The 27,022-nt window shown below is 38.2% G+C and overlaps 1 protein-coding gene across 1 annotated transcript in view; it reads right to left on the reverse strand.

Moving 5' to 3' along the window:
• Positions 1 to 27,022, reverse strand: part of LOC149140171 (uncharacterized) — a 73,293-nt gene that overhangs the window by 14,284 nt on the left and 31,987 nt on the right. Inside the window, exon 4 of the mRNA XM_089449783.1 lies at positions 12,988 to 13,060. Coding sequence (XP_089305909.1) covers positions 12,988 to 13,060 — 73 coding nt within the window. The remainder of the gene's footprint in view (positions 1 to 12,987; positions 13,061 to 27,022) is intronic.

Below are 27,022 nucleotides of genomic sequence, written 5' to 3' on the forward strand. Positions count from 1 at the left end.
ATTTGAATACCATCATAGGGTTGTTGGCTGGCTAGCTATCCAATGAGGAGAACAAAATTCTCCTATGGGTCACCTACTTTTGGTGGGTAACAATCAACTTGGTTCTTAATGAATAATGCTTTGCCTTGGGATACTTGTCGTCTATTGGTTTTGGACTAGTTCGTTGGCATTCAAAGAAGCAAAAGGTTGTGGATCTCTCCTCCACTAATGCCAAATATGCTAGTGCAACTATAGTTGGGAAGCATCTTTTATAGATATGGATGATACTTGATGAGTTAGTTCTCACTCAAGGGCCTCCTTCCACCTTATTTGGTGACAATCAAAGCACCATTGAGCTTCTTCGCAATCTTGTGAATCATTAGAAGCCAAACACATTGAGATTTGGATGCACAATGTTTGACACCTCTGTGCTCAAGGACAACTTTTGTTAGTCTTTATCCCTTTCACAAATCAACTTGCTAATATCTTTCATCAAATCTCTACCAAGGCTTAACTTCACTAACCTTCATAAATGTATTCATATAAGTGAAGTACCACTAAAGTGGGAAACATGATGTATTGTAATGTCTTCTCTCCGTGGCTCCTTGAACATATTAATGGGGTGTGTTGAGATCATGAAATTAACCTTCAATGGCCACATGTTGATCCATTGTATTGATGAATTAATAGTTTTATGGGGCCTACAACTAACCCATCTATTGTATCTCTTTCTACTTGACAAGATCATCCTAGTCACCATACTGGGGCTAGTGCCCTACCCCTAAAAACCGTGTATAAATACAAGGTTACACTTCTCATTTCTATCATGTCTTCTAGTGAATAGATTCTTCATTATGTTGATGTTTGTAGCATCGGAAGGCCTTATACATAGGCAAAGTGTCTAGCATGCAAGAAAGAGTCCTCTTTAAGTGCTTGTTCTAGAGGAACAAGTATTATGATTTCTTTCCTAAGTTTTAACTTAGGAAAAACACATTAATTAATTTATTGATTGATGTTGGCAATCGGGCCAAGTGACTTAGATCTAATCTCCACTATTGATCTAAGAGGGTTAGGATTTAATCATATCCTTCTATCAATTTGGAGATTAGGGATTTGGCTCAATGAAAAATTATAAAGGGAGCCTAAGGGAGAGGATGAAGATACAACAGTGAGACACTGAGCAAGAGACTTGCACGGGTGATATTGCAGGCTTGTTTAAGACTGGAGAGAGACAATAGTGTGCAAAGGTTTTCCCAAAGAGAAAAATGGTAGAGGCCGAGAATCTAAGTAAGAGGACCAAGCTTGGAGAACGGGAGGCCAAAAATATGAGCAGGCCGAGACTGTCAGAAGGGGGATCAAGTGCAAGCTAAGAAGAGACCAAGACTTGGAGGCTGAATTTACTAGGCAGGCTGAGAATTCCAGGGTGTAGCCATATAGCCAGGAGGCTGAAAATTCCAGGTACAGGCCAAGAATTTGCTAGGACCAAGTTGTTCTACAGAGGTCGATTTTTCTCTAGGCCAAAAAACCAATGGGCCATTTTCAAGTTCAAACAATTGCTGTAATTTCTATGTATTTTCTCTGTGGGTCTAGGCCTTAAATTTTCTAGATTAATTAATGTGCAGGAAGTTTAGATTGAGCAGATTTATGTGTTGTTTGTGACTAATTTTTTTGAGTATTTTCCGCTGCAAATTTACTGTGAAAAGTTAAAATGCCGATGTGTTTATCTTCAACAGTTCAAAAAATTAATTTACTGGTTAAATAAATTTCTGGGTATAATATAATTGCTGTCTGAGATAGATAAGACCTGGTACTTAGAATTTAACATATTCTCTGCTTAAGGGCACTCCTAAAAGTTCACTCACTCCACTCATGGAAGTTGTTCTCGGTTATGCTTGATTCCTTTCGGGCACACTATGGTTTGACTAATCTCTCTTATGATCTATATTAAGTTTTAACTTTTAACTTTAAGTGTCGTTAAAAAATTATTAGGTCTAACTGACTAGATTAGGGTATTTTAAGTGTTCACCATAGATCTGTTACCTCCTTAAGGTTTCAACAATATTATTTTTCATTCACGATTCGTCTTGGAAAACTTGGATTTCTGTTTTGAAAACTATGAATGAAGCGTTTTAGTAAATTCAAAGAATTTAGAACCTTGGCTGATAATCAAACAAGGTAAAGGATCAAGCCACTTCAACAAATAATGAAGGAAAGTACACCACCAATAGTTTTGATGTTTATTGCAAGGAAGCTAAGATAAACAGGAAGAAATGGGGAAGTAGAACATAAGAATATCCATCATTGAGATAACAAAGACCATGATTCATAACATGAACTTGCCTGTGTGTTCCAGCAAAAGCTTATAATAGTCTTGTCTACATCTTGAATAGATGTTGATACAGGGTTTCAAAGGAAAAAAACCACAAGAGGATATTTTCACTAGTTTATATTCATGTTCTTGATGAGAAACATGTTTAAGTTTGATCCCTCTGGATCAAACGGTTTTTTGTGGGCTATAATGAAACTTCCAAAGGCTATATAATGTACATTCCTACACAATGGAAGGTAGTGTTAAGCAAATATATGAAGTTTGATGAGAATAGGCGGTCCTCAAAGATCATAAGAGCTATAAAAATTCCTGCACTTATGACTTTTATTGCAAATTCAGAAATCCCACCTCACAATAGAGGTTTCCCAAATCTAGTCGTTGTGAACTTCAACCAGTAGATCTAAAATTTTAGTTTACATCAACAAACAATAGAGAATATGTCATCTCACTTCTACCCAACAAACTCCGCTACCCAAGGGAAAAGATTCCAAACATATGGAAAAAACTTTCATCCTTTCGAGCACATTTTTCCAATCATAAACAATATTAGAAATCACTTTCATTACTGTATATTTACAGCAGTAAATCTGCCCTATTATGTTCAAGATGTTTTTCAAATCACTCAACAATTTCAACCCCTGAATATGACAAATTAACATGAATAATAAGTGCTGGAAATTGTCGAGTCAAAAAGACAACGAATGCTAACAATCGAATCAAATCTGCAATTATACAAGTATTGGACAGCTGAAAACTTCATACATGTGTATAAGAATAAGTACATGTATATACCACGGTCCACAACTTTATCACAACTGATACACAATTTTGAAAGCTCTCCAAGACCCTAGCTAGGAAAAAGTTAAAACCAAGAAAACCCTAGCCAATACCAATGATTTCAAATAAGAAAGCATCAACACCAGCAAGTTTACTTGGCATCAACAATAAGTTTACATCACACAAGCTCTCTACACTAGTATGATTGTTGTCTTTAGGGTTTGCAAACCCAGCCTAGTCATTTTGTATCACAAAAATACATGGCAAGACAACTCTAGTGCTAGCATCCAAATCTAAATGTCCATCCTAGGGTTTGAGTTCTCAAACCCTAGGTCTTTTGCTCTTGCATCATCACAAGCATCAAAGCCTCCATGGATCGTCAAGAATATAGGAACTTTGTGATCTAGCCTTAGCCAAGCAAACAAGGCTCCAAAACCATTCATGGCATTAGCTCAACTCTCCATCTCAACCACTAACCCTAATGCCACAACAAGATCCCTAGATACCACCATCATCTTCAACGTCATGTTCTTTTCTAGGGTTTGCATGTATAACACAAACCCTTGCATCTTCTCCTAAAGTTTCCTCATGAACACCAGTGTCTAGCTATTAGGATTTCCTCATCAACCCTTGTGTCTCCAAAACAAGTACAAAGAAGAGTAAGATGATAATGAATAGAATAGCTCTCTCCTCACTTATATATACAAGTAGGTGAGGGCGGCTAACATAAAATGAGGTCATATGTCCATACAAGAAACCAACAAGGAAACCCCACATGGAGCACTGTACAATACAAAGATGTGCATGTGTCCAACTGGGGTTTATTCAACCCCCAAAGTGAAAGACCTTCCAAGTCATGATCTTGGGTTTCCCTCCAACAAAATGTTGATCCAACGCTCTCACTTCCACGATTTTATATACAAGCATCCATGTGTAAGGCACCCATCCTTTAATCATGCACCACATGCCCTCTCATGTGCTCAATGCTACTCTCATGTATGCCAATGTGGTTAGAACGCTCCAATGCTCCCCCTGATGTGTCTAGATCCATCACAAACCTCCATGAAGTATGCTTCTCAACCCAAACATCATAAGGTTAGGTGTCCAACCTCCAAGGTGTGTATCATGTGGTTCCACTCTCCAATGGCTAAGTGCCCTCCAATTGCCCAATGCTCCTCCTCCTAGGTAGGTACCTCCCCTAATCAAAAAACTACTACTGCGTGAAATACATGGGTTAGTCAACATGCTAATTTGGGTAACAATCTCCTAGAAAGGGTACCATGCCAGCACTCTTACAAAGGTCAACCATTCAACCAAACTAAGGAATCCAAATTCAATGAACCATCACCAAGGAGCTAGGAGACATAATGCTCTCCTATAAGGGTGAAAACACTTTTGAAGTTACCCCCAAAACTAACAAGAACCCCCTATAATGATTGAAGAAAGTGAAAATTTCTTGCTTCATATTCAAATCTAAAATTAAATGGGAAATCACATTCATGTTTGCAACAAAACAACCAAAGAAAAGAGGTCTCACTACCCTCCAGCTCATTGAGAAAGCCAAGAGGCCTTGCCTCAACATTGCATGATGCACAGGAACAATTTGGAGCACCTAAATCTACATTTCGTATGAATCATCCATCTAAACATTATACTGCTTATGTTGCACTAATGACATCTATTCTTGTGACAAATCCTTCTTCTCTAATGAGGCCACAACAAAGAAACTATGAAGTGATACCGTAACAACCAAGTATAACTCCACCCTTAAGAATGGTATTTGAGAGATAGTTCCAACATCCATTGGGAAATTAGTGACTGAATCCAAATGGCTTTACCACATCAAGCATGCATGTTGTTGAGGGAAGTATTGGAAGTTTACCACAAAATCTAGCAGGCCTTGGAGAGGGGTACCTTACAAGGCTATTACTACAACAAGAGACAACAATGGGGTAGTGGCCCACTATCACCACAGTCAAAGCCCCTTTCTCTAAATGGACTTTCACCAATGGGAGGAGTCTCGATATGAGATCACCTATGATATATATTTTAAGTACAAAGGTGTATGATGACCACTAGGCTTCTAAAGGAAAGGTTCAACTTAAGTACAAGGTTCCAATCACCAAATAAAGGCAAATCACTTTTCCAAGAGAGGCCAAATTTATGAGGCACAGGACCTAGGGCTTGATTAGTAGGTTGAGTGTTGGGATGGCCACAAGTCAAGGCAAGGGGAAAGGGTTTCAAACAATGATTTTCAACAAGACAAAGGCACATGAAACCCTCAAATAAGCCCCTAAGTTGAAGCAACACCAAACTAGGGTTTACCTAGGGCAAACAACTAGGGCAAGAAAGTTTATGGATAAAATTGAAGTGAATGCCTACCAAGAGGGTTGATTTTGAGGCAACCAATTATACCCTTGGCATTTAGACTCTCCAATCCCAAAAATCTTCCTTTCCTAGAAATTCACACCAAGCCCTAACTTGAACGCTTGGCCTTGAAGGGGCCGAATTAGGTCAAGAGAAAAATAGATAATTTGTGGATGAAAATGTCCACAAGTTCTTGGATAGACGATGATCGGGTGCCATGTTAAGGCACTCCTTGATGTTGTTAGGATATTCCGACACATAGGATATAGTTAAGTTCAACTTGGTCTAGTATAGAGTTAGGTTAGAGTTAGGTAAAGTGTGTTTCTTTACCGTTGTACATTTTGTAACTTACAATCCGACGGTCACGATATGTAGTGATCCGACGGTTCACTCTCACCTCGGTATTACCGACACTTGATCCGTGGCTTGACACCCGATTGGTCCATGAGTTCTATTTAAAGCGCATGGAGGGTCATTGTTCGGGTAATCCGTGCATGAGAGAAGCTTATGTAAATTTTCATTCTTTGATTAATAAATTGCCTGTAGTACCCACGTTGGGACAGGCCGTGGACTATTTCCCTCCTTGCACTCTGAGGGTTTTAACCACGTCAAAAATACTGGTGTATTGATTTGAGATCTGGTTGTGAGCGGTGTCCTTTTGGTATTCTTTCTGTGGAACTTACCCTGTAAATTCCTACATGGTATCGGAGCTATTTGAGGGCCGCGTCCGTTGGTGATCCAAATCTGAAGCCGGTAGAACTGCATGCGGCTGTCGTTTCCTAGATCTGCTGTTTCTGACTGCTTTCGGGCCGAGAGGACTGCTCTATTGCGTTCAGAGCATCTGTTCCAATGAGGAACCCCTTTCGTTTCACGCAAAAAAGTTTCCGGTAGCCCTAGCTGTGTCATTTTTCAGATCGGGAGGTATACAGTGTTTTTTTTTGCAATTTACTGTTATTTTCTCTCTGCTTATTTCGGTCTCAGTTTATTTAGCCTTTTTTTTTAACCGGATCTATACCTTTCATTTCTGCGTATGCTCTTTGCCCTGCGACTCTGTGCGATCTGGGCAAATCAGAAACAGAAAGGAAGGATTTTTCTCATGCGTATGCTCTTTTCCCTGCACCTTAGTGTGATCTCGGAAAATTAGAAACATTGAGAAAAATATTTAGTTTTTCGGCTAAAGCTAACTTTGAGATTTTTTTAAAATTTCTAGTTTTTTGGCTAAAGCTAACTTCGAGCCGCAAGGTTCGTTTTTCTTTGCATATTCGTGTTGGGTTTTGTGTTTTGTGTTTTGTAGGGAAAAAGAGCTTTCTCAAGGCAAGCACGCAAACCGAGGCCCCCCCCCCTCTCTCTCTCTCTCTCTCTCTCTCTCTCTCAAATTTTTTGTATAGATCAATTGGTTCAAAGCTATTTTAAGAGAGTAGAGGTCTTGGGTTCAAGTCTCCATTTTGTGGGGGCGGATTTTTTCATTCCCGCACATTCGCGCACTTTGCCAGCTACTTCAACAATTATTTTTCAAAAAGCCATAACTTCTTCATCCGGAAGCCTTTTTCAGAGCCGTTTTTTTTAAAACCGCCTATTTTTTCGAGATCTATCCATTGGAACACCTACTTTCAGCATCTTCAGCTTCAGTTTTTTTTAAAAATGGAAAGCCCATGCCAAGTCGTTCTTGACAGCACTAACTACTTCCAATGGGTAGCCTACATCGAAGATTTACTTAGAAGTAAAGGTCTCTTCAGAATAGCCACAGAAAGAATACCAAAAGGACACCGCTCACAACCAGATCTCAAATCAATACACCAGTATTTTTGACGTGGTTAAAACCTTCAGAGTGCAAGGAGGGAAACAGTCCACGGCCTGTCCCAACGTGGGTACTACAGGCAATTTATTAATCAAAGAATGAAAATTTACATAAGCTTCTCTCATGCACGGATTACCCGAACAATGACCCTCCATGCGCTTTAAATAGAACTCATGGACCAATCGGGTGTCAAGCCACGGATCAAGTGTCGGTAATACCGAGGTGAGAGTGAACCGTCGGATCACTACATATCGTGACCGTCGGATTGTAAGTTACAAAATGTACAACGGTAAAGAAACACACTTTACCTAACTCTAACCTAACTCTATACTAGACCAAGCTGAACTTAACTATATCCTATGTGTCGGAATATCCTAACATCCCCCCTTAAGAACAACTTGGGATAGGATTGAAGGATTTACAAATATGACACAATAGGAGAAGGAAGGAGGCACTAGAGTATCGTGGTGCCGTGGAAGCTAGTAAGGAAGCCTTGTGGCTTCGTCAGATCCTATCAGAGTTTGGCTTTGAGCAGCAGCATTCAACCACACTTTGGTGTGATAATCAAAGTGCCATTCAGCTATGCAAAGATCGAGTCCAGCATCAGCGCAGCAAACACATTGAACTACACATGCACTTCATCAGAAAGCTCATTCATGACCATGTTCTTGAAGTGCAATATTGTCCAACAGATGATCAGGTTGCAGACATCTTCACAAAGGCTCTCACAGAGGCGAAGTTCACTAAACTTCGATATATGCTTGGAGTTCAAGAAGTTGTCACTAAGGGGGGATAGGCTCTAGTGCCTCCTTCCTTCTCCTATTGTGTCATATTTGTAAATCCTTCAATCCTATCCCAAGTTGTTCTTAAGGGGGGATGTTAGGATATTCCGACACATAGGATATAGTTAAGTTCAACTTGGTCTAGTATAGAGTTAGGTTAGAGTTAGGTAAAGTGTGTTTCTTCACCGTTGTACATTTTGTAACTTACAATCCGACGGTCACGATATGTAGTGATCCGACGGTTCACTCTCACCTCGGTATTACCGACACTTGATCCGTGGCTTGACACCCGATTGGTCCATGAGTTCTATTTAAAGCGCATGGAGGGTCATTGTTCGGGTAATCCGTGCATGAGAGAAGCTTATGTAAATTTTCATTCTTTGATTAATAAATTGCCTGTAGTACCCACGTTGGGACAGGCCGTGGACTGTTTCCCTCCTTGCACTCTGAGGGTTTTAACCACGTCAAAAATACTGGTGTATTGATTTGAGATCTGGTTGTGAGCGGTGTCCTTTTGGTATTCTTTCTGTGGAACTTACCCTGTAAATTCCTACAGATGTGAAGTTACCAGTTCAATTCCCCGCCTCGACTGGGGTGATATATTGGACATGTTAAAGATGTAGTCTTGCCAGGCTTACAAAAAAAAATGTTGACGGAAGTGAGTTTGATCACCAACAAGGTAGTTCAGTGCCTTATTCCTTGGGAGGATGGAGTCTATGAGTTGATTGGATGGCTAAAACTTGCTACGAAGGAAGGATAATTCATGCCCTAGCATCAAAAACCCTAGCGATTACCTATGTAATGGATCAAGAAGTTTAAGGGAGAGCTAATCAAAGTTCACAAGGATCATCATTCACATGTTGCTCGTGATTAATGTATGCAATAATGATATCTAGATTCTATCAAAAACAAATTTCAATAAATTAGGGCATAGTAGAAAACCCTTGATTCAATATATTCCAACAAAATGCTGACTTACAAGATAACATGCATGAAATTCCATCCATTGATCCAAGACAATAGCTCCAAAGACAAGCAAGTAGCTCCAAATATCAAAATGCATTCATAGATCCAATTTCCTCCACAAGACAAAGAGGCCAAATATCCAAGTCCAAGTGATGATGAGAATACAAGTGTCCTCTCCTCTATTTATATGAGGAATATATATAATTATGCCTAAAAGCCCCTAATCAACAAGTAAAATTACAATGATGAGGTGGGTTACAAGCCAACCCACTAGCCAAGACCTAGACCATAAAACATTTCCCACGCGTGAGTCGTAGGGCTAGATAAGTTGACGTCATCCATGCCTAAGACTCTCTAGAGCATGCGTTGAGGACTCTCAAGGTGCCAAGAGTGTTGTAGAACTTTAGAAGCCCTCTAAAATCATTCTCTGAGGGGTTGGCCCTCAGATCTCTATCAATCTCCCTTTGTGGATACCAAATTTCATATTTGAGCACAAAGGCGGTCTCGTGGGTCTCCCATTGGCAATAGTATCAATCCCTGCTCTAACGTTGAGGGCTTCCAAGGTGGTGCTAGCCCTCCCATGTCTAAATGGGTGAGACCATCCTCATCTGGGCCCTAGATCAGTGGCCATTCCTCATAACGCGTTAAGCCGACTGGAGGCATGTTGGATTTAGGTGCATCATCCTCAAAAGTCATCAAATGTAGGGAAAAGTACCAAAATGTTTTGGGTGTTTGAGGTGCCTAAAGGTGTGTATGATGCTCTATTGTTTCTCGGAGTCCCATGGCTCTCAACGCTTCACCTGTGGGTGTCAATATGCTTCTCTGGAGGCTTGGGCCCCAATTAAGTTGCCCAGGTCATGGTTGTGGAACCACCTAACGATCACATCACAAAATCTAGCAAGCAACAAATCATCAAGTACAATAATCATTTTTGCATCTAAGTGGACCAAGCTTGAATGTAAAGGGCTATTTGACACTTCAAACAAGGCTTCCCTTCCAAATTTGGGGCTTTGAACTCACAATGGTGTTACCTCCCTAGGTAGGAGTGGCTAAAGGACAACCCTATTAGGTGTTTCCAGCCCCCAAGGGGAAGTGACATTTCCTTAGTCCACCCTTCAATCAATAGGTGTTATGTGAACAATGATGGTAACGGAGGGGAGAAAACTTCATGGCCAAGTGCCCCGGTCAAAGTGACCAACATGGTGGGGATCCACATCCAAAGTGTATAGATGTGAGGAGAGAGCAATTGTGGGTGCATGAGTTACCAACCCAGCGTTTGTTTTTGCACCCATCTTGTGCGCTTTTTATTTTTCTATTTTTTTTGTATTACTATTCGTAGCTCAAAGGGTTAGAGCTTGCTTTGTATGATGTATAGTAGTTGTATTACCCCTCAATGCAGCACAATGCCCATCAGGGTTGGGACATGCAAGAGTTCCTTTTATTGATGTATAGGACAATATGGTGCTCAGGAACCGGGTGGGTGATGGCCATAAGGGGTGAGGTAGAACTCATGCTAGGCTTTTGCCCACGTGTCAATGTGTATGTCCCGACCATCTTTTGCATTCTAATATTCTTTCTTTTATTTTGCTTGTGGCCAATATATGCTTTTTCCTTTTCTTTTAGCTACATCAACCTCCCAGAGCCAAGTTCCAAGCCCTACCCAGGTATGAGGATGTATGGGTGCCAAAACCCAGAGAACCAATAGTTAGTATAGGGCTCATAATGTAAGATGGAAAGTGGTAAGTATGGAATCAGGATAGACGGAACATGTTATCTCAATCAAGGCTTCCCAAGTAGTTCCCCTCCTATACCCACTGGGCCATTAGGGGAGGTCCCACTAGACTAGGATTCAAGATTAACCCTTCATTTAAGGTGAGGGAACAAGATCATAATCAAAACCCCTCCTTCCAAGTCACCCCATAATCCATGCCAAAAGTCCAAAGTACAAACAAGCATAAGCAACCGATTGCAAAATGAATAAAATACCTTTTGATCGAAAGCCCACCTTCATTCATGTGATCCTGCGAGATGGGTGAGAATTCATATGATTGATGTAGGTGGCAGAGATGAATAGTGGAACGTCATCAGCTAGGGGTAGTTGTCTGAGGCTGTTAGTTGGCTAGCTGGATGCGAAGTGCGGGAGAAAAACTCTCCTATGGGGTCAGCCACTCTTGGTGGGTAACAAGAAGTACAAGACCAAGTCTATTGCTAGAGGATTCTCTTACAAAGAAGGAGTTGACTATGAGAAGACTTTGCTCCTACTGCTAGGTACGACTTTATCAAAACCATCATGTCTTAGCTTCTTGAATTGGTTGATATTTATATCAAATAGATGTAAAGACAACATTCTCGAATGATATGATTGACGAAGATATGTCTAAATCAGCCAAGAGGTTTTGAGACCCATGAATGAGAAACCTATGTTTGCATGTTGAGAGAATGCCTCCGTGGGCTAGAGCAAAAACCATGAGCATGGAATTCCAATATCACAGAGATTTACTCAAGTTGGGTTTTTCCACAACTTGTGTAGATTCTAACCTCTATTTTTTATTTGATAAATTTGATAGGCACGTCTTGGTCATGATGTAAATGACTATCATTATAGGAAAATCTAACCATCTCATTTTGTTGTGTAAGAAGGAATTGACTAGTGAGTTTGATGTGAAGGATATTGGTTTGCTGCACTATTTTTTGGGACTAGAGGTCGCAAGTTGTAGGTGAAGCCTTCCTTGGATGAAGGAACGGAAGTATACTTCAGATATTCTGAAGAGATTTCATATGTTATACAATTAGCCCATGTCTAGCCCCATGGTTCCAAATTTGAAGTTAAGTTGCAATGAAGATTCAAATTCGATTGATCCCAGTCTATACAAGCAATTCATTAAGTTGTTGATGCACCTTGTTGATGTCAAAACATACATACCCTACATATTTAATATATTGAATCAGTTTATGGTACAGACATGATAGTCTCCATGGAATGCAGGGAATCATGTACTTAACCAAAGTTCCCACACTTAAAGAAGGCAATTGATAGAATGTAGACCGTTGCTTTCAAGGAGGGGCCACTAATCAAGCTGGTTATTTTGGGCCATCTCCAAAACTTCGTGATTTAGAGCAGTTTTCATGTCTTGAACTTCTGACACATATTTTGGACCCTAAACAGAAATTTTCTGGCCCCATTCCAATTCATACTATCAACGATCCATCAACATCAAATATGATTCTTCTATATGAGATCTCTCCAATTTATACTACACCTATAACAAAGCTCGTATTTAGAAGTCATGCACCAAGAAATTCGATGTGTCATAAGCACTCAACTTCTTGGGACCTACCTTTTGCCACTCCAGTTACTAGGTTTAGGGTTTATGTTTTAAGGGTTTTTTGCACTCTCAGATTTCTTCATATTGTAATAAAAGGAGTTCTCTACTTCCTGGTTAAGAACCATTTTTGAATAAGCACAATCACACATCTCTTCTCAAAGATAATTACCACCATTATAGCCATTGAACATGTAACATGTTTTTCACCATTGTTTCCTTAATAGATATTGGTCTCAGTATCTCTTGTATTCTTTCTGAAATAGTGTGCAGTGTTTCATTTCATTCTCATTATGATCCCACATCCCTCATCCTTATTACGTCATTGTTTTAGGTGCTTTAATGTCCATGATTTTCCATCCTTTTTAAATAGTATTTCTCTTCTTGTAGTCCCAAGAAACACTTACACAGTCTACTAAGATTAAATGAATTGATCTTTAAAACTGTCTATGGTTATCTAAAATACCTTGCTTTCCTATCATAACAAGTCACCCTAAACATTTGGAGCATGAAGAAGAAAAATATCATATTTCTGTTATACTATTTATGTTGACAGGATTTTGTACATTAGGATACAAAACAGTTCAATTTAGCACATTGAGATCAAGACAAGTTCTTACCAACACTCATCAGACGATGCAATTAGAAGTGAGACAGGAGACATACCTGTGGTATGTGTCCACTCAGATGATAATGCTTCACTAGAAAGTTAATTAACTTGGAAGATGGCCTGTCATATCTGCTCAAACACATGGAACAAGTCAATGCTAAGAGTTATTCATGTAAGTTAAACGTTTCTGAGAAGTAAAATGAAAAGTTTAGATTATTTTAGTATATCCTTGCCTGAACTAATAATTTCATTCTTTTATTCTCATCCTTTCCATTGGCAGTAAAAGGACATTGCAATTTGTAGCTCTTGCTAAATCCAGGAATCCTACTTCAGAAATAATGGCTCCATTACAACAATAACAACCAGACATTATTTTTACTCCAACATACATATCTGGAATGCCAACTAACCAACGGTCATAGAGAGCATGGCACAGTAATAATAAGTCTACCAAGTCAGCATAAGTGGTCTACTTGTGATTCTGGCAATATCAAGCATTTTCTGAACAAACCTGAAGGATACCTGTAGAACTGAAGGAGCAATCATCTGAATGAATGGAGTTAGTTCTACCTACTGCTAAAAACAAAAGACGAAAAAATTATAATAAAACCTATCACGCAATTGCCAAACAAGTTCAACAACATTTGAACTTTGAACCAGATTAGCAATTTTCGCTTGTCTAAAATACTTCCAACTTCCACTTATAAACTAGAGAGACTAACTTCAAATCACTGGAGTAGACAAAGTCAGATTAGAAACATTCATAGAAACAGGTGAAAGAAGTTTGATGGCAATTAGGGAATCAATGCATTTGAACTTCTAGCATATACCCAATGTATGCATAGCAAATTTAGAATATAGAACACAATCTCAAAGATAATCAAAGTTGATGTGTATAAATGAATATATATTGGTAAAACAAAAGAAAAACTAAAATATCGACAAAGAAAGCATCTCAAAAATATGTAAAATGAGAAAAGTAAAAGATGATGTATCACATTACTCAAAGAAAGAGGAAAAAAATTTATAATAAAGCCTATAACACAATTGCTAAACGAGTTCAACAATATTTGAACTTTGAACCAGATTACCAATTTTCCCTTGTCTAAAATAGTTTCAACTTCCATTTATAAACTAGAGAGATTAACTTCAAATCACTGGAGTAGATAAAGTCAAATTACATACATTGATAGAGACAGGTGAAAGAAGTGTGATGGCAATTAGGAATCAATGCATTTGAACTTCTAACATATACCCAATGTATGCACAGAACATTTAGAATATAGAACAGAATCTCAAAGATAATAAAAGTTGATGCATATAAATGAATAAATATTGGTAAAACAACGAAAGAAAAACTACGATATGGACCCAGAAATCATCTGCAAAAATATGTAAAATGAGAAAACTAAAAGATGAGGACCTAACATATCACCTTCAAAAACATTTGTATCACAGTACTCAAAGAAAGAGAAAATAAATAAATAAAAAACCTATAGTTCCACGTACAACCATGATAGGGAAATCATGACCCAAAGCCCTGAAGGCTGAAGCACAAAGGAATAATAAAAGATAGAAATGTAATAACTCTTGCAGATTCCTGCAATACTCATAACTATATAGACATCTGTTTTGCTAAGAAACTAAACCTTTTTGTGTACCCCACCAACAACCTCAGAGAGGATAATTGATGGACGTAAGGCCAAAGGAATAGGAATATGTCAGGAACTCCCAGTTCAAATACAAGAGTTGGAACTACAAACAGGGTTCTACACTACCACTCAATGAGATGGTTATGATTCCAGGTGCTCAATGGTTGATGAAATTGGGCACTTATATCACCAACCTTGAAGAATAGTTCATGGAATTTAACTGGCTATGACAACATCCTAAATTATATGGGGTTGAAAATTCCTATCACAAGAACAGTGATTTTCAACTAATGAAAAAAGTGCAAGAAACATAGATGAACGTACAGAAGTGCAAAGAAACCCCTCAGTGCTCAAATCAAGAACCAAGTCAAGCCCCAACAACTAAACAAAGACAAAGATGATGTGCCAATAAAGCATGCTCAGCTAGAGGGAATCATACTTACTATGCTTCGAGGACAGCTTTCTTTAAAGGGGTGGAAATATAACAAACATAATAATAATAATCAGGTTAATGAAAAGTCAAGGGTCGCACGCTCTTTCACCTTGTAACTGGTCAACACATATAGGTATATTATTGTTACAAGATTGCAAAAAACATTATTCATGTCAATCAATCATTAAATTATCCTTCATTCATTACTCAATATTCTAATATATACTTGCAGAAATATTCTATGGATCTCATTATCAATGGGACTCTTTATTCCACATTTGAAGTGTTCTGACACCTTCTCTTAGATGTTTATATCTACTTGTGAAGGTCCTATCTCCATGCTTGAAACCATTGTATTTCTAATCTTAAAAGTATGGTGACTTTAGTGATAGCCCAGGGTCAAAGACAGAGTAAGTGAAATAGTTACTATTACCCCCTCACATTTATGGGTAACTAGGAGACTCTCATATTACTTATCATACACAATAGTTCCACATATGAGATCCATGGTTCCCAACTAACATTTGACCTATGGTGCTCCCCACATCTTCCTCAACTCACTTGCATTTGATATTATGGTGCTTGACATACATGACCTATATTATTTCCTTGTGTTTCATATTGAGTGTAACCTCATGAAAGTGATGATCATTGGTTGAATCAGATAATGGATTATGAGGTGAATTTTTTGCTACCCAAAAGGTGCTATTAACCCAAGTCCATTATTCCTATTACTTATACATAGAAAATTAATTTGTCAACTAAAAGTAATGAATAAAAACATGAACAGCACCATTCACCAAATAAAATTGCAGTGGAATACATGAGAAACCGATCACACAAATATGACACAGATTTTTGGACAAACGTCCCTAGAAAAACCCCAATGTGGGAAAACCAGTCTTTCAGTCAGAGGGTTTCAGTATTATCTTCAACAAATCTGCTATTGAGAAATTACATAAACTGCTTACCTTTCACCGGCAAAGCTCTGACATCTTTTTATATCATCACCTTTGTTCATCAAATCGAACTAGGAAAAACCCAAAACTTCCCTTCTGCGAGTCGCACTGCCTCTCTGGCAATTCACACAACCTCCCTAACAATTCTCACTGCTTCCTAGCTAACTCACACAATCTCCTAACAAACTCACACAGCCTCTAGAAAACTTGCGCGGCCTTTAGAAACTCGATCTGGCAAATTTGGAAAATCACACTGTCTCTGGGAAATTTGCACTGCCTCCGGAAAATAACTCGCCCTCTCTGCAAATAATAATCTGGCTAGCAAAACTCCCTCTGAAACTTAGAAAGTGGAAGTCTTCACAGTTGAAGAATAACTTGCAAAACTCTTCCTCAATCACTGTTGTTGAAACCGTCCTGGTGTCTCACTGAAAACTCACCCAACTCGAATTGATCTCTAATGTTGCCCATCAATTCCCTTTATAATCTCTCATTCACAAATGAATGGCCACAATTAGAAGTTATCTTGTCCCAGTCGATGGCTAAGATTATCTTAGAAACTTTCTACAAGCTTCTGTAGGCAAATCAATCTTATCCCAACTGATGTCAATTAATTAACCACTAAAACTTAGGAAATATTTAAAAAATCACTAATTGACTTTATTAAGACATTTTCCATGGACAAAACTTAAGAAAAATTACATGGGCTTGGAGATAATTAATTCCTTTGTGTTCCTAGCCTCAATGACACCTCTCAAGGCTAGAACCCCTGTTTGAGCTACAATATTTAACACTCCCTCTTAGCAATTATTTCCTTGCGGATAATAATTGGAAGAGTGTCTTAGAAATTTTCTTAATCATATCTTGTAGAGGTTTTACAATTTGCGCGAAATCTTATATAAACTTTCGAACAAAATTTATCTTTCCAAAGAAGGATTGCATAGATTTCTTGCAATTAGGATATGGAATCTAAGTGATAGCCTTGACTCTTTCAGGGTCTACGATGATTCCATTTTTGGCAATAATATGTCCCAAGGTATTTCCTTAAGATACTGCAAAGATGCTTTTCTTGGGGTGTAATGTCCACTATTTCTTGAGCTGAGAGCCATTGTTTCTCCTTGCTTAATTGTCTCCTTTAGGCTAGAGAGAAGGAAAATTATCTAGGAGACCCAAAAGAAATTTACCTAATTTTGATATTATTAAATAAAAAGGGGTAAATTATGATTAATAAAAAGGGGCAAAAAGTATTTTTATTAGAAGGGGGCAAAAATTCATTTAGGAGAAAAAGTGACTTCATCACTAAAATAATATTAAAAGAAGTTCTAGAAGCTTGAAGAAAACTCAATGAAAAATCATAAAAAGAGAGAGGAGCTCATTTGCTAATCATTCTATCTCATAATTTATGATTGCCATTGAGAAGAAGCTTAAGCGAGTTTTAGCTGAGGGTTTCAAGCGAAATCCTCACACTAGTTTCGGTGGATCTCTTGCCACCCTAGCTAGTATCCCTCCATGTTCAGTGGACATCATTGCAAACCTAGTGGTTTATTACCAATGCTTATTTTCTGAAGATCTAATTGAGTTTATTGCAGGGAAACCTCAGCAATATGGAGCATAATTCTCATTTTCTTTAGAGGTCGAATTTTCCTGAATTATCTATTTTTCAAGAGGCAAATTCAATTCTCTCAAAAGAGCCAAGTACCATCTAGCAGGAGGGTCGAAATTTGAGAAATTTTTTTGCCATTAGAAAGAGCGAGTTGATCAAGTGTCAAAAGACGAATTGTACCCAAGGAAGTATTGGAAATGTAACTAGTTTTGGTCTCCATAATTGTTGGTGTACTCATTTCAATATGTCTCTTATGTAACAAATAAAAGAAGAAAAGAAAAAGTTATTATTTTAAAGCATGGGTTTCATGCTCTTTATTGATGGTCTTTTAGGTAAAAGCATTTTCTTCATACTTCTAGGGTTTGTTAGGTCATAAGATTTCTTGTCATGAGTCAAGAGAGTCAACATCATATTGGGCTATATCTCTCTCACATGTGCGAAAATCTCGGGTTTATGTAGCTACAAAGAAGGTCAAAACTGCATGTCTGAATTGCAAGAGAGAGAACTGCAGGATCTAGTTGTTGGAGGAGAAAATACTCTATCTTGACCTCGTTGACCTTGGGAGGATCTGTCTTGCTCAAAGAAGGACTCTTGAAGAAGCTGGATTAAGGTTTCTGCAATAGCTTACAAGGCCAAAATTACAAGATGAAATTGCAAGGCAAAGGTTGTGGTCGAAATTGCAAATAGAAGTTGGTTCTATTGGAAGGGCTAACTTGGTACATGGTGGAGGACTTGGTCTAGGGTTTGAGTCTTTGTTGTCTCATTTGAAGCAGATTCTATAAGAAGAGAAGAGTTTCTGGGTTTTCCCCTTGGAGGGGTTTTGCCCTGGATTGGAACTTTTGTGTCCATTCTCTTTATTATTTTTCTCTTGATATTTGTTTGATGAAGATCTAATAAAGAAACACAAGAAGAAGAATAAAGTTCACAAGAAAGTGTTAAGGTCAAGAAAAATTGGAATTAATAGTTGCCACTTTTCATTTTTCCAACATGGTATCAGAGCTAAGGTGAACAGGAAGGCAGCTGAAAGGATCATCTTGTGGACACAAGAAGGGTTTGCTAAGGGGAAAAGGACACATATTGATCTAGAAGAAGGGTCTCATCAAAAGGAAACTTGAAGAAGTAGACTATGAGAAGATTGTTGTTCTCTCTTGAACGAAGGATCTAGTTGAAGACTCATGGGAAGAAGGAAGCATCAAAGGATTTTGGTGTCATCACTTTTGAAAGCCATTATTGAAGTCTCTTTGAAGATCTTGAAAGCCTCAAGATAATTGAGACATCATCGAAAAGGGAAGACTCTTGATCATCAAGTAAGTATCATATTGTTACTCTATGTCTGAATCTACAGGTCATATGGGTTATTTATGCAAGGAAAGCAATAAGCTTGTTGGCTCATCAAATTTCCTAGCATGGAAGAAAAGGATTAACCTAACTCTTACAAAACATGAAGTGATGGAATAAGTAATGGGTGAAATTATTGAATCTAGAGAAGACAAGACTTAAGAACTAGCAAAGTACAAGAAAGGAGAAGTTAGGGCACAAAGGATCATCATTGAATCCATTAAGGATCCTCTTGTTCCATTTGTTGCAAATTTGAAAACTTCTAAGGCTATGTATGACAAGCTAGTGAATTTGTACTTTGTAAGTACATCTAGAAAAAAGAGATAATTTCTGATTTGGAAATGACCATTTGTGTATTGAATCAGTGCCACCGGAATGGGCAGCTTTACAACAAGCATCTACTCTACGAACAACTCAACTTTTTTTTATGAGTTATGGGCTCAATGCATTTTGGAAGAGACTAGGATCAAGGCAAAGGATGACATTGGATCAAATGAACAGTCTCAAGCCTTTATAGCCAGAGTCAAGATGCTGAAGAAGGGAAAGTTTGGGAAGTCCACAAAGAAAGATATGTCCAAGGTTCAATGCTTTAAATGCAACGAGTATGGACACTTTAAGAGGGACTATCCAAACCAACATAATAACAAAAGAAAGGAAAGAAGCGAGGCTTGCGTGGTTGAGGAAGTTGCAAAACCTGAGAAGAAGCCGAAGAAAGAAGATGTGAAAGATCTTTATTATTAAAGAAGGCGTCATGTCTGTCAAGTTCTTAATGGAGTTGGTCTTTCCTTTAGGATAGTACGCATTGTTGTTTACTTGATTTTGTATAGCATCATAGCGAGAAGCATGGTTAGAGTTTACTTGGTTAAGTTGTTTTGAAGAATTCATCTAATCTTTAAAGATAAATAGATCAATCATTTTGCATATTATTCATCCAGACATTATCTAACATTATGTTAGAGCCAGTCATCTTGCTAAGATGGATCATCATGATCCTGTAAGAACCATCATTTTGGATGGTTCTCGGAAGAAGCATTATGACAAGATGTTTTTAAAACAATCAATGAAGGAATGCAATGGGTCAGGTTGTGAGCTCATTATGAGACATAGCTAGATGATAGAATAAGAAGCATAGGAATGCATACTGAAAGTAACTCTTGGATAAGATTCATATGTGCAGAATCTTGTAACATGTTTTGTATGATTATGTGATGTTAAAAAGGGAAGAATATGACTTACTCAAGGATAAACAAAGAATTAAGACTTTCTCTAGATTATGTAGAATAATGATTAACATCCAGTATAATCTTCGAAAGAAAAGTGTTAACTTGGTAATCAAGTTCGATCCTTGGGCACTCTGATGCATGAAGGAAGATTCGAATGGAGATGGACCATGAGGATGTTGATGTTTGATGAGAAAGTCATCATGGTGAGGTAAGTCTAAGTTTAATTATTGTTGGTTATCTGGTTAACATATTATTTTTCTACCTAGAAGGATATTGCAGGAATACATGAAGAATGTTGAGGCAAGCTCAACATTGGATACCTGGCAATTATGAAGTCAAGATATATTCATCTTGAGATTGAAAGGTAGAAGTGTGAGAAGATAACTTGAAGGTCTACAAGGAGATCACTTTCATGCAGAAGTTATGATCAACTTGAAGTTTGGAAAGGCTCAATGTAATGCCTTCATCCATCATGTCAAGATGAAAGTGATGAGCAATAGAGATGTCCTGAATCCTATCACAAGATTGAAGAGTGAAGATGGCTCCATGATACCTCGAAAGAAAGCAAGCTTGATGTGAAGAAGAGAGGGAGCCATGTAGCTATGAAGAACAAGTAGTTGATACTCTTATAAAGACAAGCTATAAGGCTTGTGGTGTTGACTTCCCAAATAGAAAGGAAGTCTAGAATCTTCTCTAGTTTTGACTCTTGAGAGGGAGCAAAGGAGTCTCCTTAAATAGGAGCAAGGATCTATTCCCTAGGCAAGAGGGAATAGGGATATCCTCTCTGGTTAAGAGGGAGTGATGTTAGACATCATATGTCCATTCTCTTCTTCATGTTATTGTAAGTTTATTATAAGTATTAAGTTTTTATGTGCTTATTAATTTAATTTAAATATGGTTATGTAATCATTATTAGTCCCTACCAACGCACAACTCTAACAATATATTTGTGTAGTGTTTTTCATCGTTAAGCTTTGCACGAAAACCATCCAAAAATAAAATACTTCAAAATAACTTATACTCAAAATAACATATGTACCATCAATTACTTCCCACCATAAAATAAAATACTTGATTATACTCTATTAAATAACATATGCACCATCAATTACTTCCCACCATAATTTAAGCAAGTCTTTGCATAAAAAATGGATAGTAATAATCCATAGGGAGAACTAGTGGGATGCCTAGATCATCCAAGTAGTTAGTATAATATAATGTCCATAGGGAGAATTAGTGGTATGCCTAGATGATCCACTACACTGCTACCTGCAAGTAGTAGTTTACTATTGAGGCTTCGGGGATCTTGTCCATCACTTGGGAAGGGATCTAATCTAGTCATTGCATCGAAATCTCATGGGACAAGGAAAGGTCCCACAAGTCCACATTGATCTAGAGTCTGCAATTGTGTTGATATCGGTCCACAAACATCTAAAAGTACTGAATCTAGAATCCCCTTAAAGCCATGCTCGCTACTTGGGAAAGCAACCTTAGCATGCTTACCAAGTGTGCACACTTTCCATACACCATGTTTCTCAATACTAAACTCTGAAGGACCTATGGCTATCTCCCTCGAAAAAGGAAATTCTTGTTGATGCAAGTGCATTATCCTCTCATGCCACCACTGACACAAGTTGTCATTGCTATGCACCAGGACTTGAACAAGTTTACATTGCAAACCATACATATTACCTTCTTTAATTCCTATTGCTTGAGTTGTATCTAGGCTAGATTCCTATAGTCTAATGAGGACTTGTTGGTTCTCAATCTCAACTGCAAATCCCTTATCCTCCAGGACTAAAATTGCAAGCATTTTCTTCCTAAAACTCGAAAAAACAAGACATCATCAAAATCTAAAGAGTTATCTAACTTGAGCTAAAAGGGAATAGCATCAACTCCTACTACTGAGTACTTGGCATCATCACCAAGCTCAACGTATACTCTTTAGTCCTCCTTTAAACTTGAAAATAACTTCCAAGCTAAGGTCATATGTCGAGATATCCCATTGTCAACATAATATGCATTTCTCAAAATTGTGCTTGTAGAAAGGCAAGATATCATCAAGAAATCCTTCTCAAACATGGTGGGAATTGATTCATCTAAGGTTTTGTAGAGGCTACTACTTCACTTTACCTTTTTTCCAAACATTGTGATGCATAATGACCATGCTTGTGACAAATGGAACACTTAATTGTACTCAATCCCTTCTTTCCTAGAATTGAGGTTGATTCCTTACTCTTTCCCTTACCCTTGTTGGGTCCTTTACCTTTAACCTTATTTAACTAACCAAATTGAGTTAGGTTCTCATCGCCAACCTTCTTATTGGCCTCTGCTTCCATCCAAGTCTCCTAGATGCAGTCATCCCAAAGCCTCTCAAAGTTATGAAGGTTCTCTCCAACCTCAAATACATTTGACAAATTGTTCCCATGAAGTAGGAGTCCATTCAATACCATGTTCACTAGCTCTTCATCTGCAACCTTCACCCCAACTATTGCAATTTGATCACAAGTTTGTGTGACCTTCATAAGATAATTGGTGACTGAGTCTGATATGGTCATCTCTATGGATCTAAGTTTATTCCACAATATCATCTTCATGTTTATGTTCTCACTCTGGCAGAGGCTAACCAAGGAATCGAACATCTCCTTCGTTGTATTCTTGCATATATGAGGGATCAGATGATCTTTTACAACCTCCAAGATCATATGTTTTTCCTCCACTTCCCTCTTGTAGTGAGTTACCAACTGTTGTGAATCTATAGACAAAGCCACAACGTCCTTGACAATATGCCAAATATCATTCTCTTCTCGTAACAATGTAACCTTCACCTTCTGTGATAAGAAATTTGAGGCATCATTCAATCTGTCCTCAATCTAAAGCTAGTTGATGCCATCTCTAAAATCTACTACAAACTCCCAAATCTAAAAATTAGTTTTGAAACCCTCAAATACTGACCCTTCTTTCTAATAGTTGATTTACCATTACAAATCCCTAAGAATCTCAATTAGAAACATAACTCAGGTACCATACAAAAAATTTTGAGCCTTGATGCTTTTTGTGTTTATGATCTCAATAAAACAAGAAAATTGCAGAATTTAATTAATACAGAAATTAAATTTTCTCCTTAGCGTTTTATTCCTTCAAAAACTTAGAAGGAAACCTCCATTATCTACTAAAACCAACAACTACACGATCAACAAATCACCCTGACTAAGTTATATTTGCTTGCTAAGAAAGTACATCCTATTTATACAATTATACAAACTTGTTTGTACACATGTATAGAACTATTCCACACGACTATATAGATCTACCCTAGACACTTCTTGTTGTACGGTTGATCCTCCTCTAGAAAACAATATGCTTTTTTACCAAAGTGAATTACAAAATAAAGCTTATTTTTTAATATCTCAAACTACTTCTCACCAATGTTCCACAAGTATGCATCCCCCAAGGGTGGGGGCACAACCCCCACATTTCCCACACTACAAGGATGGGGAGATGCTTATGGAAGCATTTCTCCACATTCCCCTTTAGAAGAAACTCAAGGAAACATATGGGGAAATATTTCCCCAATGTGGGGTACACATTTCCCAAAAGGAGGACTTCTAAGCACACCCTCCCCGTCCCCCAAGAATGGGGACGTCTTACATTTTCTATCCTTTTACTTAAATTTTTAACATTATGATTAATTGTTTCAAGATGTTTGAGAGTGATTCCAACCTCATTAAACATTCAAAATTTAGCAACCCCGCTAAATTTTCCTAAAATTTGGGGGTGCTCCCAAACGCCCCCCATCTCCCCACTACGTGCTCCCCCATCCTGGAAACTTGGTGGAACATAGCTTCTCGCACATTCACACTAAATCTGTGTGAAAATTCCTATCTGAGCTATATTTCACAACAAGTGGCACATATCTGCTCCACTCCTACCCAAACACTCTCCTAGAACGACACTAACTTAGGTATGGCCTTCCCCTTCATTTTGTGCTAAATGATAAATGTTAGTTTTAGTTAACAATGGTATGTTCTATGCTTAACACAATTACTTCAATGTTCCTTAAGCAGATCAATAGCAATTTCCAATTTAGATTTCCAGTAGCAATCACATTAACCATTAATCACATTGATAGTAAAATTAGATAGAACATGAAACAAAATGCAAAAGACAAGCCAAGACAAGAGGACACCGGATTTGGCAAATGCCAGGGAGAAACCCCAATGTGGGGAAAACCCTTTGATCAATTCTTCTTATTATTATATCAAAATGTTCAACAGAGAGAGAGAGAGTACAATATTCAAATTGACTTGCCCAATTCAAAGTCAAAACAGCCCTGTCAATTTCTATAGTCAACTGCAATCAAACTTCAGCCCTAACCAAAAATTCAACACTAGTCAAAACAACAATAAATTATCCTCAAAACAACTCGGTCTTCCCCAGTCAAACTCGGCCTCCAGCAACACTCAAATTCAACCCAAAACAGTCACAAAATCTATGGTCAAACTTGGTCAACCTATAATTTTGGTCTACGATCAAAGTGCATAGAATGCCTCAGTTTCTATGCCAAAAGATGCAGCCTACTAAGGCAGAAATAACCTTAGAAAATCGAAGTCAAATGATGCCTGGAAGATCACAGTCAACACTTGTCAAACTACAAAATTTCCTGTGATTTTCGGCCCTATGATTCAGTTTGAAATTTCGTCCTCCTTGATCCACACGTGTGAGAGAGAAGGGTGTCCAATGTAGTACAAACCAATGAGAGAAGAGAGAATGTGTGAGTGATGAAGATGCCAAATGAGGTGAGAGGTCACTTGTCTTTATACAATTCGTTGTGGGTGAAGAGACACGTCTATTGGGCTTTTTGAGCCTACATGTTGATGAGGTCGACTTGAAAAATTTGCACATGTGTGGGCATAAGTTCAAAAGCATACTTCCGCTTGTCCAAATTGGATGGTCTTTATATCAATTTTGGTCGTCTCGAAAAGAGGAAATTAATGCAATCATCATCTCAATCAAATGAGTTGTCCCAAGGTGGAATTTGTCCCTAGTTGCCAATTTTAACACTCCCTCTCAACTAGGGATAATTCCACCTGCCAATCCATCATCGATCATCATGCCATCCTGTTGTCATGTACCATCTCTGTCATCTCATCTCTGCTCTGTTGAACCATGATGTAATAATGAAGAAGAATTGATTGAGAGTGAGTCACAAGACCTTACCACTCTCCACTAACAAAAGTCAATCCAGAGGTAGAACCTCAATTGATCCCAAATCAAGTTGTTGAACACCATGCATCCTAGACATAGGGAGTACAACAGTACACGATGTGTCCATCGGTAGTGTTATGGTCCCTATCCACTTTTCCCAACTCTTTGGCAAGATGAGAGATACTTCCCATGAGTCTCGAACTACATGGGTAAGATACTAAGTCACCTGACACGGGGATTCGGGACACGTAGGATTTAAGATTCGTGGTGTCGGATTCGGACACGCTGACCCCCCGGAACAGGACACGTTAGGACACGCTATATATTATTTTATTATATATATATATATATATATATATATATTTAAAAAATATACATATATATTAAAAATTAGATATTATCATATTTCTTACACAAATTTTAATTAATGATACAAATTTATTGATTTCAAACATAGATCTTCATCTATAGCTATTAGCATGCATAGTACATACAAAATTCAAATAAATGTCAGTGGTATTGGTCACATAAATGATAAATCTATTAAAAATTTAAATCATGATTCATAATTCATAACTGAAAGACAACTTACAACTACAAGATAGTAAGATAAACACACTGACAACTGTAGTTTTCTCATTAAGTCATCAAATCAAAATGTGTTACGTAGGTAGTGTTGGTGCAATGCCAATGGCAAATAGAAATAGAAAATATAAAACAACTACAGGTATACAAGCCTCAAGGCATCAATCAGCATCAGAATCAGCATCACTATCCCCATCATCATGGTCCCCACTGCTCTCCTCTACATCCTCCTACTCCGCTGTATCCATAGTCGCCTCTGCATCTGCTGGTATGGAGGTTGACCCCTCTCCGGCATCAAATCTAACAGGCTCTAGCACTGCATCATTGAGATCCATGTTGGCCAATGCCAACTCAACAGTGGTGTCCAGACCCATATCATCAGGAACAGTGTTACTTGGGAGCAGGAGCGAAAGCGAGGAGCGGGAGCGAAAACGGGAGCGGGAGCGACATATTCAAAAGCTCTTGGTTTGGTGCTCTTGATTAAATATGAGTTCCATACCCTAATACATGACAAAATGCAATGGAAACATTGCAATCCATCGAATCCTGAATTCCTGAAAAACTGTTAAGTCTGCTGGATTTTGAATGAAATCTAAAATTCTACTTTCTCCATATGAAATCCAATGAGGCCGGAACCACTCTCAAACATCCTGAGTCATTTCATGGTAATGATAAAAGTTTAAGTAAAAGGATGAAAATGAAGATTAAGGAGAATGTCACTTTTACTTTAAGAATTTAACATTACCATGAATAGCATATCAATACTAGGGCCTAGACTTGATCATGAAGCTGCCAAAATGCTTTACTCCTTGCTCCAACAACACAAATCACTTGCCAAATGACAATTTTAATAAGCAAACACGCCCTTTTCATTCCCGCGCTGAGCTTAGCGAGTCCTGGAAACCGGACACGTGTCCTAAAATCGCGACACGCTTTTGAAAATCAGGACACGCCCTCGGACACGACGTGTCCGAAACGGACACGACATGTCCTGTGATTTGGACACGAATCCGGACCGAATCGTGTCGGATTCGCCGGATTCGGGATTCGCAGGGGGTTTAGAACGAATCCGGTGACTTAGGTAGGATATATG

Source organism: Pinus tabuliformis, chromosome X (genome assembly GCF_031772625.1).
Source record: "Pinus tabuliformis cultivar Carrire ecotype Pingquan chromosome X, CPIR1, whole genome shotgun sequence".
NCBI lineage: Eukaryota > Viridiplantae > Streptophyta > Pinopsida > Pinales > Pinaceae > Pinus > Pinus tabuliformis.